The sequence below is a fragment of the Trichosurus vulpecula genome, chromosome 2 (assembly GCF_011100635.1).
Source record: "Trichosurus vulpecula isolate mTriVul1 chromosome 2, mTriVul1.pri, whole genome shotgun sequence".
In the NCBI taxonomy this organism is placed as follows: Eukaryota; Metazoa; Chordata; class Mammalia; order Diprotodontia; family Phalangeridae; genus Trichosurus; species Trichosurus vulpecula.
The window spans coordinates 272,304,965-272,316,993 of record NC_050574.1 but is presented as its reverse complement, the minus strand read 5'-3'; the positions used below and the strand labels follow the sequence as shown (position 1 = coordinate 272,316,993).

The window sequence follows — 12,029 nt, the reverse complement described above, 5'->3', positions numbered from 1 at the left end:
TGAGAATACAGACTGAGTCATGGTTGACGTTTGTTTGTTTGTTTCTGTTTGGATTTTGGACATGAACAGTTCAGAAATACATGTTTGTAACAGATTTCATTTTTCTTTCTTTCTCAGAGGAGTGGGAGAAGGGGGAAGGAAATGGAAGAAAAGACAGATTCGTGTTTGAAAAAAATAAGTTTAATTTAAACATTTAAAAATAAATAGTCTAAGACTTCTAGGTCATGTGAGCAACAAAATGACAGATTAGACATTTTCTCTGATCCCTACAATTTCTCAAATCTCTCCAAAACAAAAATTATGTGCCAAAGATACAGCAACTTCACCTAACTCCACGGCCTAGGCCACCCAGAATCCAAAAGAAGGTTAAAAACCAAACCAACACTAAGCTCCTTCAGTGTTCCTCCCCCACTTACCAACTACCAGCAATGGGGCTGCACTACCCCATATGGCACAGAATGGCATAAAAACCCACCCCTATTCCCTAGTTATCCATTCTCTTTCTAGTGCTGAGGAAATCCTGGCTCCAGGCTGCAGAAGTTTGCTTTGCGCCTCAACAGCCAGCTTGACCACAGGCCCTTCGGTAGCAAAAACCTGCAAGGGGTTATAAACCAGAAGCATTAGTGCTGTAAATTTCTGAACTTCTGGCATTGGGGAAAACAGGCTCTGAACTGCCAATGCTGGGCTGAAGAGCTGAGTAGCAGAGGGAGTGAGACAGCTCACCAGGAGAGGACACTCTGCATGCATGGTGCCGTGGAGCACTATACCAAGTCCGAGGGAAAGAGCACAGCATCCTCGGGGGCCATTTCTGACCACCCAAAAGTCATCTGGGGCAAGGACCTAGCCTGGTGAACCATGAATTGTCCAGTGTGAGAGGAGGCTAAAATGCTTTGAGATGCAGTCCCTAAGGAAACCACAATTAGAAGGAAAGGAGTCAGGAAGTGAGTGATAAGGAAAATAAAGTGGGAAAAAACACCAAATATTTTCAGGAAGAAGAAAACTCAAAGACCTTGAACATAAACAGGTAAGTTAACAGAAAAAAAAAAACTAACAACCAAAGAAAATATGGCCTCCAGATACAGAAAAAAAAAAAAAACTTAGAAATCTATGAACAAATGCGGCAATATTAAGGAAAATTATATAACACTTGACAAGAAGAAGACCCTGTGGAATTTGAGTAGAACACAGAACTACAACAACCTGTTCCTGAGTGGTTTAAAAGAGAAATGAGAATTGTGAGAGCAGAATTTATGTCCTGACACTAATTCATCGTTGGTGGAGTTGTGAACTGATCCAACCATCCTGGAGAGCAATTTGCAACTATGCCCCAACGGCTACAAAATATGCATACCTTTTGACCCAGAAATACCACTTCTAGGGCTATATCCCAAAGAGATCATAACAATGGGAAAAGGACCCACATGTACAAAATATTTATAGCAGCTCTTTTTGTAGTGGCCAAGAACTGGAAATTGAGAGGATGCTCATCAATTGGGGAATGGCTGAACAAGCTCTGGTATATAAATGTAATAGAATACCATTATGCTATAAGAAATGATGAACAGGTGGAATTCAGAAAAACCTGGAAAGACTTATATGAACTGATGCTGAGTGAAGTGAGCAGAACCAGGAGAACATTGTACACAGTAGCAACCACAATGTGCAATGACTGACTTTGATAGACTTAGCTCTTCTCAGCAATGCAAGGACCTAAAACAATTCCAAAAGACTCATGATAGAAAATGCCATCCACACTCAGAAAAAGAAATACGGAGTCCGAATGCAGATTTAAGCAGACTATTTTCTTTTTTTGTTTTGTTTTGCTTTATGTTCTTCTTTCTCATGCTTACTCCCATTTGTTCTAATTCTTCTATACTTCTATACAATATGACTAATGTGAAAATATGTTTAATAGGAATGTATATGTAGAGCCTATATCGGATTGCATGCCATCTTGGGGAGGTGAAGAGGAGAGAGGGAGAGAAAATTTTAAACTTATGGAAGTGAATGTTGAAAACTAAAAATAAAGAAATTAACTTATTAAAAAAAAGAAAAAAAGAATTTATGTCCTACACAGAAAAATAATAAGCAAAATGGAAAAATTGGAGTCTGCAATGGCAAGCCTCACCAAAAAAACCTAAGAGAGAAGAATAAATTGGGAATGCGAATACACAGATGAGAAAGACAACCTAGAAGAAGAGAAGCAAAAGCAATAACATTAAAAGGAAATATGCTCGCTATGCAAGTAAAATATACTCATCTTGAGGTCAGGATGTGGAAAGACAACCTAAAGATCATAGGTATCCCAAAAGAACATGATGGGACAAAAAAATCTTAACAGGATAATGAAGGAAATAATAGAAGAGAACTGCCCAGAACTTCTAAACACAAAAAATGAAATTCCAATTTAAAGAATTCACAGATCATTTTGGGGTGGGGGGGGAGACCAAAGCTACATAGCAGTTAAATTTAACAATTCAATTCAGAAACAGTAAGTTCTGCCACGCATCAGGAGAAAAATCTTCAAATATGAAGGAAAGGATATTTGAATAACGCAAGATGATTCTTCACCCCCTAGAAAAAAAGAGGAGAGAATGGAACGTGTTCTGAAGAACATTAGCGCTCTGGAAACAGCCCAGGGTGACCTATCCTGCAAATCTGAGCCTAACCATATAGGACAAAAGGGTCAACGGGTGGGAGGAAAGACCCTCACCAATTAAACTTATAATAAGGAGCCATCTCAGGGTGGGAACAGAAATAAATTTTATTCAATTCTCGAGAATAAGGCGTCCTCTGCCAGAACAGATCTAGCAAGAGAGGAGCTTTACAAGGTGCAAAGCACCAATAATTATACCTAACACAAGAGAATTCCTGCCCACCTCTGACCCTTCTCACCATTGGCTGGGAGGCAGACTTACAATCTGAGCATGAAAGCTAGACAAAAAAAATCAGGAAATCGAGGCACAGAAACTCCAATTCCCATTTCCTTAAGTAATGATTACAACTGAGGTGACATCTATAAATCTGAAGAAGGAGAATAGGATAAGGGGAGGGGGAGACCCTCTCCATTTTTCTACAGTACTTTTACAGTACTGTAGAAGTAGTACAGTAAAGGAAAGCAGGTCACAGTGACCCTATTCTTACTGAGCAAATCTTTAAACCAGAACCAGAAGAAAGAACAAAAAGTTTCAGGGCAAACTTTCCCAGAGGCTGAGACATCAGACTCTCATGGCCTCAGAATTTTTCCACTTTCCTATTTCCCTATTTCTTGATTTTTAAACATTTTTTAGTATAGATATATATTTATATACATCTTCCCTGTGAAATCTTCACATTTTATTTACCTCACACAATGGGGATCGGGGGTGAGGGTAAGAGAGCTAAAAGGAACAAGGTCACCCTTTAAAAGATTAAAGTCAGTGAAGGAACATAAGGCTATGTTTATAGCAGAAGAAGGGGAAAATCATAACGTAAAAAAAAAACAATTTTAGAGACTGATAGAGGAAAATATAAACCTATTACAATTTTACATGTGAATGGATTAAACAACTTGCAGAAACAAATCCAGGATTGCTAAGATTAGAATGGAACAGTTAACTGGGAAAAAAAATCTTTGTAACAATTTGCTCTGATGAAGGTCTCATTTCCAAAACACATGTGGAATTGATTTAAACTTGTAAGAATAAACATCATTCCCCAATTGATAAATGTCAAAGAATATGAACAGAGAGTTATCAAGGGAAGAAACTGTGATGAATGAATAGTCCAAGAGACATAATTTCTAGGTAATTAACAACTATTTTATTAATTATGGCCAGCAAATAATTATCAAAAGAGATCAGTGGCACTCTTGGAAGCCAAAGAAGAAAGGGAATGGGATCCAGCTCCATAGAAGTTTTACCCAAAGTGCTTTTGGCCTTTTACCTCTTTTAAGGTTTTATGAATAACGGTGTATCACTCAGGCTTCTTTCCCTTTTTTCTCACAATGCAGTCAGCTCACTTTTTTAGGTTATTGGGTTGCTGTTGTTTATTTAAGTTGCCGAAGTAAGCACTCTGTCTCTCTCCAAAAAAATAAAAACAAAAAACAAAGAGCAGAGTAGTGATAAGTATCTAAAGACATCAACCTGGCCTGGAAGAAGGTGCATGCATTCTTTAAGTAGGCATACTCAAGGTTTTCAACCTATTCCTATCGGGTTAAAAAAAAAAATCTCCAAATCTAAGTGTCCACACAGTCAATTCCCTCTTATTTATACTAATGGATAAAAATGGGGACATGGATAAATCACTTATACTTGGCTTTGAAGTGCATTTTTGTGGTTACATTTGGGGTCACGTCTTATGAACTTGAAAATCATCAAGCCTGACCACCCTATCTCACCAGCTTCGAGATGAACAGGGCAACTCCCATTTGTACAAATCATTAAACTGAGTTCCCTGGTTTATATTTTTCTAGGATTATTGTGTTTTTAAAAGTTTCCTACTGATACAGTAAATAAGTAGTAAATAAGAAGTAATAAGCTGTATCAATGTAGGGCAATTGCCTACTTAATGTTTTTGCTAATCATACATTATTAAGTGCTGCCAGGGACAGACAATGTCTAGCAGCTGGACTCATAAAAAAAAAGGGGGGCGGGGAAGGAATAAATGAAAAAGGTGTAGAGGCTAGAAATAGACTTACCATATTTCCCCATGTATAAGATATACCTTAATTTTGGGGCCCAAAATTTGAAAAAAATATATATATTACATAAAGTTATTGAACTCAAGTTGTATTCATCTGCTCATAGCTTTCAGGCATCTTTTGGGCAAGTCTGGTGTGTGTATGCATGCTTAGTCCATTCTGTTTTATGAACCTGAAGTACCAATTGTGCCCTCCTTTGAAATCAGTAACTTCTTTCTCATCAGCAATTCTTCTTGCCTCATGCTGAACCATCTTTGTGGACACAGAAATTCCAACTGCTCTTTGCTCTTCAATCCATATCTTCAATTCCCTCTCTAAATCAGGCCATTTGCTGACTTGTCTCTTACGGCCTTCTTCTGCCATGGTGTTTTCAGTAGGGTTTCTTCTTCCCATAGCCAGTCTCAGATTGTTTTCTCAGTTGGAGGAGGACCAAACTTACGTTCAGCAGCACGATTTCCATTCACTTTAGCAAACTGGATCACTTTTAACTTGAATTCAGCACTGTATGAAAATCTTTTCTGAGCCATTTCTGGGCAGAACATGGCAAAAAGTAACCTAACATACCGGTAGCAAACATGAAACAATGAGCTCAGACAACAAGCGTGAAAAATTGGGAAATGCAAGTAAAAAAATCTACAACAATGAACGCAAAAACAAGAGTGGAAAAAGCAGGAAATGCAAGTAAAAAAAACTACAACCACTGTATAAGACACACCCAGTTTTTAGACCCCAAATTTTTCAGGAAAGGGTGCATCTCATACATGGGGAAATACAGTACATATTTTCAAGCTTCCCCAACTCTCTTAAATTTAAGAAGTAATTATCTTTCTGGTAGGGAAGTATTAGGAAATGAGCAAATCCATGACTAGAGACAGTTTTTTTTTTCTTGTGATTTCAGGCAGGGCTGTAGGAAATCAGCACTGAACATTCCCTGGACTTTCATTTCCAACCTGTGGTTATGAAAAAGCTGAGTATTAAGGTACTAAAAGAGACCTTTATCAACAATCCCCTCTCCCATACCTGGAATGGAATAGGCCAAAATTGAATTCTGGAGCTTTAGAACCAAGGTTATTTCTATACTTTCTGTGTAAAACTTCCTGTCTTGTCTAATGGCATCTCCAGCTCACTCAGCTCCATTCTTAAGTGTTTCTTTAGACGGACCCCAGAAAAAAAAAATCAATGGTTCAGTTCAATTCCATTTTTAAAGCATTTATTAAGTATTTCAACCTGAAATTAAAACCAGAGAGATACTGAGGTGCAGAGTCCCTATGTCCACAGAACACTATGTTAGGCCCTGGGGAAAATACAAAGTTAAGAAAAGAAAAGGTTCCTGCCCTTGTAGAGCTTACAGTCTACTAGCAAAATATGACACACACAGAAATAACTATAATACAGAATATTACACAATCAGCACACAAGAGGGATGCAAGTAAAGTGGGGTCCAAGCAGGGAATTACATCACGAACTTGCAGGAAATCAGACAAGACTTCCTAGAACGGGTCACATTTGAGTTGTGCTTTAGGTAAGAGTTCTGAAGGCTATGGGAAAGGAGGTATGCATGTTAGCACAGCTTGGGCAAAGTCACCGAGGCAGGAAAGTACAGAAAACATACAGGAGATGGAGATTAATCCAGTTTGGACAGAACAGAGTACACGGGGGAGAATAGTATAAGAAAATGCTGGAAAGATAATGAGGGCCTTGAATGACAACATAAGGAATTTGCACTTATGTGTATCCATCTGCTCCTATATCCTTAATGCCATTATTCTATGAATATGCTATCTCAAGGGAGACAGATACCCATTAATTCTGGAAAGTACCATCTACAGGCCAGAAATGAAAGCCATGCTTTCCTACCATATAAAGACACAAAGAATCAATAGCACCAACACCATTATATATGCCTGCATGTGCCACTTTTATAGCGTGATCAGGATACTGCATTTTAGGCATCTATTTTAAAGGACTATTGGTTTATGCTCTTTATGAAAGCTAATTTCTGTGAGAGGGAAAGGCTGGATGTCTCTCGGTCCCAACTGAATAAGAGACGAAAGATGAATATTGTCCTTTGTGAGAGAACAAAATAGAAAGGAATGGGTTACGTGATAAAGCTGAGGCTTAAAGATTCAGGTGAGCTAATAATAATAATAATATTGGCTAACACTTATATAGTGCTTCCTACGTGCCAGGCACTGTGCTGAGGGTTTATAATTATTATCTCATTTGATACTCACCAGAAACCTGGAAGGTAGGTGTTATCATTATCCCCATTTTATAGATAAGGAAACTGAGGCAAACAGGGGTTAAGTGACTTGCCCAAGGGTCACAAGGCTAGGAAGTGTCTGCAGGTAGTTTAGGCCAAGGGTATAGGAATAGATACAAGAAGACCAGATACAATTGCTAAGTACCGCCAGTGGCCGGGGGAGTTCAAGGGAAGCTTGGCTTGGAATAAGTGGCAATGAGGTTGTGTGGGGACAGAATAATTCTGGAATTTGAAAGATAATACACACTTGCATGCATGGTCGGGGAGGCCAGGAGAACCTGGACTAGGAGAGGGCTTAGTACTCATGGTTAAAAAGAGATATTCCAAATAAAAGAATTTTTAAGGTCTATTAAATCTCTAAGTGGCACTACTAAAGACCCAAACATTTTATCATACGCATGGAGTTCTAAATCTTCATTCTTTGCCAAATTCAATACTTTTTATTTTCAGGTTGACAAAAACCTTCTCCCACCCCACTCCCCCCACTGTCAGACACCGTATCTTTCTCCTATGATGCACTGGTCTGCAGGACGGCTTTCCTCCTGGATATAATGCTGCTGAAGGAGCTACCTACTATGAATTCATCACCAGAACCCTTTTCTCCTAACGAACATTCAGGTAGTCTTCAGCCAAAAGAAAAAAGGGGAGGGGTGAAGGGAAAGATTATTTCCTCTGGATACATTCATTCAAAGATAAACTTTTTAGTCATTATAAAACAAAACATTTTGAATTGATTTATGATGCTTTTAGGTTTCTTTACAGTAACTCACTCTACAAGAAAAATGTCCATTTTAGCAGTTTGATGTACTCAACCAACAAGGATTACACACTTGCTCCGGAGACATAACATAAACTCCATGCAGGCAAGAACCATGCTTTAGCCGTAGTTTATGTCTCCCCCAGAGGGCTCTCCACTCAGCAAATACTTCAAAGCAGTCTGCTGAGGTGCATTTGTTATTGAATTAAACCTCTGGCCCATTACCGATTTGAGGACTATCTCTCACTCCAATCTCGTTCCATCACAAATCAAGGTCTCCATCTTTCAACCCCTCAACCCAAGCAGCAAACAGAAAAGACTGCAGGAGAGCTTTAGGACATCAACTGCAGCTGTGGCTCAGGAAAAATGAGGAATCAAAGGCTACTGAAAGACATGATGTTCCCTTGCTGGGGGCCTTACAGCCAACCTCGGTCTTTCAAGAGTTTGTTCTGTTTCTGGCATTATCTCAGGTGATTTCTGTTCTGCTCTCCAGGAAGGCCAAACTGGTTGCTGTGAAGTAGGAAAAACAAAGACACAGGAGTAGAGATGACAGACCTTGATGTCAAATTGTTACTGTTCAGTCATTTTCAGTTGTGTCCAGCTGCTCATGACCCCATCTGGGGTTTTCTTGGCAAAGATACTGGAATGGTTTGCCATTTCCCTCTCCAGCTCATTTTTACAGATGAGGAAACTGAGGCAAACAGGGTGAAGTGACTTGCTCAGAGTCACACAGCTAGTAAGTGCCTCAGGCCACATCTGAACTCAGGAAGTTGAGTCTTCCTGACTCTAGGCAGGCACAGCTAGCCATCAAATTAGGCATATGTAAAAGCCACATGAAGCCAGTGAGTTTTCAGAAAGATTCCAGACCAATTCTCTAAGGTTATAACAGCAATCTCCTACAAGACAATGACTGCATTTCCTATATTCTGTACTTTACAAAGCATTCAACAGGAAGGAGTGAAATCAACTTTAAAGATCACAGTCATTATCACCAACATCAATTACTCATGTCAGACTTCCGGCATGTCACTCAAGCTGGCGGAACACAGTTACAATCAAAATGCAGCTACATTAATAGATTTCTTTAGGCTGAGACCCAGTAGCTACAGCACCAGCTCATAAAAATGGCAGATAACAGGAAGTGGGGAAAAATACTGGCTCCAACTAACACTCCAAGGTGGAGCTAATGTGACCACAGCTGGCTACTGCATTACTCAGGAAGAATCTGTGCTAGCTGAATTCAACATGAAGTCATGTGTGTCATTTGCTGCCATGAGGAGAAAAGACAAAGCCCCATCATTCTAGGAAACAAAAAGCAGGCCATACCCGTACTGGAATAAACACTGCTCCTTAACAGACTTAATTCACTATAATTATTCTATAAATAGCATCTTGTTCACCACCAGCCCCACTTCTCCTCTTCCCTGAAATGCCATGTGACTGCTCTAGGTGTGGTACTCTCCAGGAGAACTGAACAAAAAGACCAGAATCAAACTTCATCCTGTTATTCAGGAGTCAGTGTGCAACCTACCAGGCTGCTCCCTAACAGTAAGGCTTAATAAACCCTGTTGAGAACTGCATCCAAACTGATCCAATCATAGAGATCTATGCTCAAAGGGCTATAAAAATGTGCATACCCTCTGACCCAGCAATACCACTTCTAGGTCTGGATCTCAAAGAGATCATAAAAATGGGCAAAGGACCCACATGTACAAAAATATTTATAGCAGCTCTTTTTGTGGAGGCAGAGAATTGGAAATTGAGGAGATGCCCTTCAATTAGGGAATGGCTGAACAAGTTGTAGTATAGGAATGTAATGGAATACTATTGTGCTATAAGACATGATGAGCTGGCAGACTTCGGAAAAACCTGGAAAGACTTATATGCACTGATGCTAAGTGAAGTGAGCAGAACCAGGAGAACATTGTACACAGTAACAACCATATTGTGTGATGACTAACTTTGATAGACTTAGCTCTTCTCAGCAATGCGAGGATCTAAGACAACTCCAAAAGACTCATGATGGAAAATGCCATCCACATCCAGAGAAAGAGCTATGGAGTCTGAATGCAGATTGAAGCATACAGTTTGCTCTCTCTTTTTTGTTTGTTTCTTCTTTCTTGTGGTTCCTCCCATGGGTTCTAATTCTTCTTTACAACGTGACTAATGTGAAAATAGGTTCAATATGAATGTATATGTAGAGCCTATATCAGATTACATGCCATCTTAGGGTGGGGGAAGGGAGAGATGGGGAGAAAATTTGGAACAAAAACTCTTATGGAATTGAATCTTGAAGACTAAAAATAAATAGAGAACTTCATCCAAAAGAAAAGTGAATTCCTAGCAATAAAATACTCCTCTAAGGGCCTCATCACACTATCTCCAGTTGCTAATACAGACACACCCTAGAAACAGCCCAATAAATCATTTCTCAATAATGTCATTAAAACGCACCAACCCCTCCCCATCCCCCCCCACCCAGGCTGACCACCCAGGGATGACATTGTCATTGTACTGTAGGTTTGTCTACAACCACATTCTCAAAGGACACAGTAGGCAGAATACGCTCTAACTTGAGTTGGTGGGCCCTCAGGTCTAAGGCCTTTCACTACTTAAACATGCTTTAAGAGCATAGTTTGACAACAGTGCCTAAAGCAGTTTATCTCTTTGTAAATTAGAATAATCTCTTCCTTTGATAAACAGATCTTCTGGTCCCCCACCCTCAAGTCCATCCCTACCTAAGGTCAGGATCTTCACCCTCCTCAAATCTCTGGTCCTTCCAGAACCACTTAGCTCATGACTCAGCAATGACCTAGAGCCTACTTTCTCACCATTGTCATGTAGGTGGCCTCAGAAGCTCTGCTGGACTCCTCTTCCTCAATCACAGACTGGGTTGCTATTGTGGAGTAAACATGTGCCTGAAGGGAGAACATTGTAAAATCGTTTCTAAAAAATGAAGCACATCTCAGGAACCTGGTCCATATCCAAGACACCCCCACCCCAAGACTTAAGCCCATTACTCAACTAGGAAGGGCCAAAGAAATAATGAGAGCTAGAGCATACGAGTTAACCACATCCCTCATTCATTCTTCATGAGAATTAGGAGAGAGTGTCATCTCAGGATCCAAACCTACTCTTTCGAAAACCAACCACATTGTTCTGGTGCAGGTATTCAGATACCAGCAGGAGACCAGCATCTTGTCACCTTGGGTAATCTCTTCTAATTAAAGCCATGGCAGGGTGGCATTAACTAACGAATGATTCCTTCCAGAGAACTGCGCATGGCAGAACAGGTCTTAGAGGGCTAAATCTCCCGTAAGTGTTTCCAGTGGCACTTCAGAATTCAAATTACCTTTTTGTGTTTGGCAAAAGCAATGTCATTCAGCTACAGATTTGCAGACTCTTATGGGACCTTAGCTAAGTCCAGATTTAACAAATAACGTAAATGAAGAAAAATGGATACTGGAAGAGGAAAATTTTTTTTAAAGTCATCTAGCTACATTTATAGATTTTGTTGTTGTTCAATCATTTCAATAGCGCCTGACTCTTTGTGAACTCATTTTGGGTTTTCTCGGCAAAAATACTACAGTGATTTGCCATTTCCTTCTCCAGATCATTTTACAGATGAGGAAACTGAGGCAAACAGGAAGTAGTCTGATTTGAACTCAAAAAGACAGTCTTCCTGATTCCAGACCTGGCACTCTATCCACTGTGCCACATAGCTGCCTTGCATTTATAGATGGAGATAACTATACTTTCACATACATTATACATACAGGGAACTCCCAGATGAGGAAAATTCCTTCCACCAATGCATGTCAGCACCTACTCTGCAACTTTTAGTCTGAGAGAGTTGCCTAGAATACTGACTGAGCAGTTTAATGAGTTACCTGGCTGGTGTCACATGGACAATGGGACTAGATGGGACTTTAGTCCAACTCTTTCTGGTTTTGAGGCTGATTCTCTATCCCTTTCTCTATGCCACATCTCAAACACAAATGTGAGCGTGCGTGCGCACACGCGCACACACACACATACTCTTTTCATAATGAACTTTTGTGGAGAAAAGGACTTTAGGGAACAGAAGAAATGTTAGTTCTATCTACCTACTAATCTGTCTATATACACACACTCGTATGTATATGTATATAGTACATGTACTAACTTATATGCATACGTATTATATATAAAATCTGGAGTCTTGCTGTCACATCCTGCCTTTTTTGACCTTCACTTCCCCCTCAGCAGCTATGTCCACAGAGTGAATAGCACCACTACCACAAATTTACAGAGTACTTTATAATTGAACTCCTTATCTATATCATTTT

General features: G+C 39.7%; 1 protein-coding gene across 1 annotated transcript in view; it reads right to left on the bottom strand.

The window, feature by feature from the left end:
* Positions 1-6,956: 6,956 nt before the first annotated feature.
* The window catches only part of JAML (junction adhesion molecule like), a 32,558-nt gene continuing 27,485 nt past the window's right edge, over positions 6,957-12,029 (bottom strand). The window contains exons 7-8 of the mRNA XM_036742800.1: positions 10,533-10,619; positions 6,957-8,211 (exon numbers count right to left, since the gene is read on the bottom strand). Of these exons, the coding sequence (XP_036598695.1) occupies positions 8,083-8,211; positions 10,533-10,619 (216 nt within the window). The 3' untranslated portion in view covers positions 6,957-8,082. The remainder of the gene's footprint in view (positions 8,212-10,532; positions 10,620-12,029) is intronic.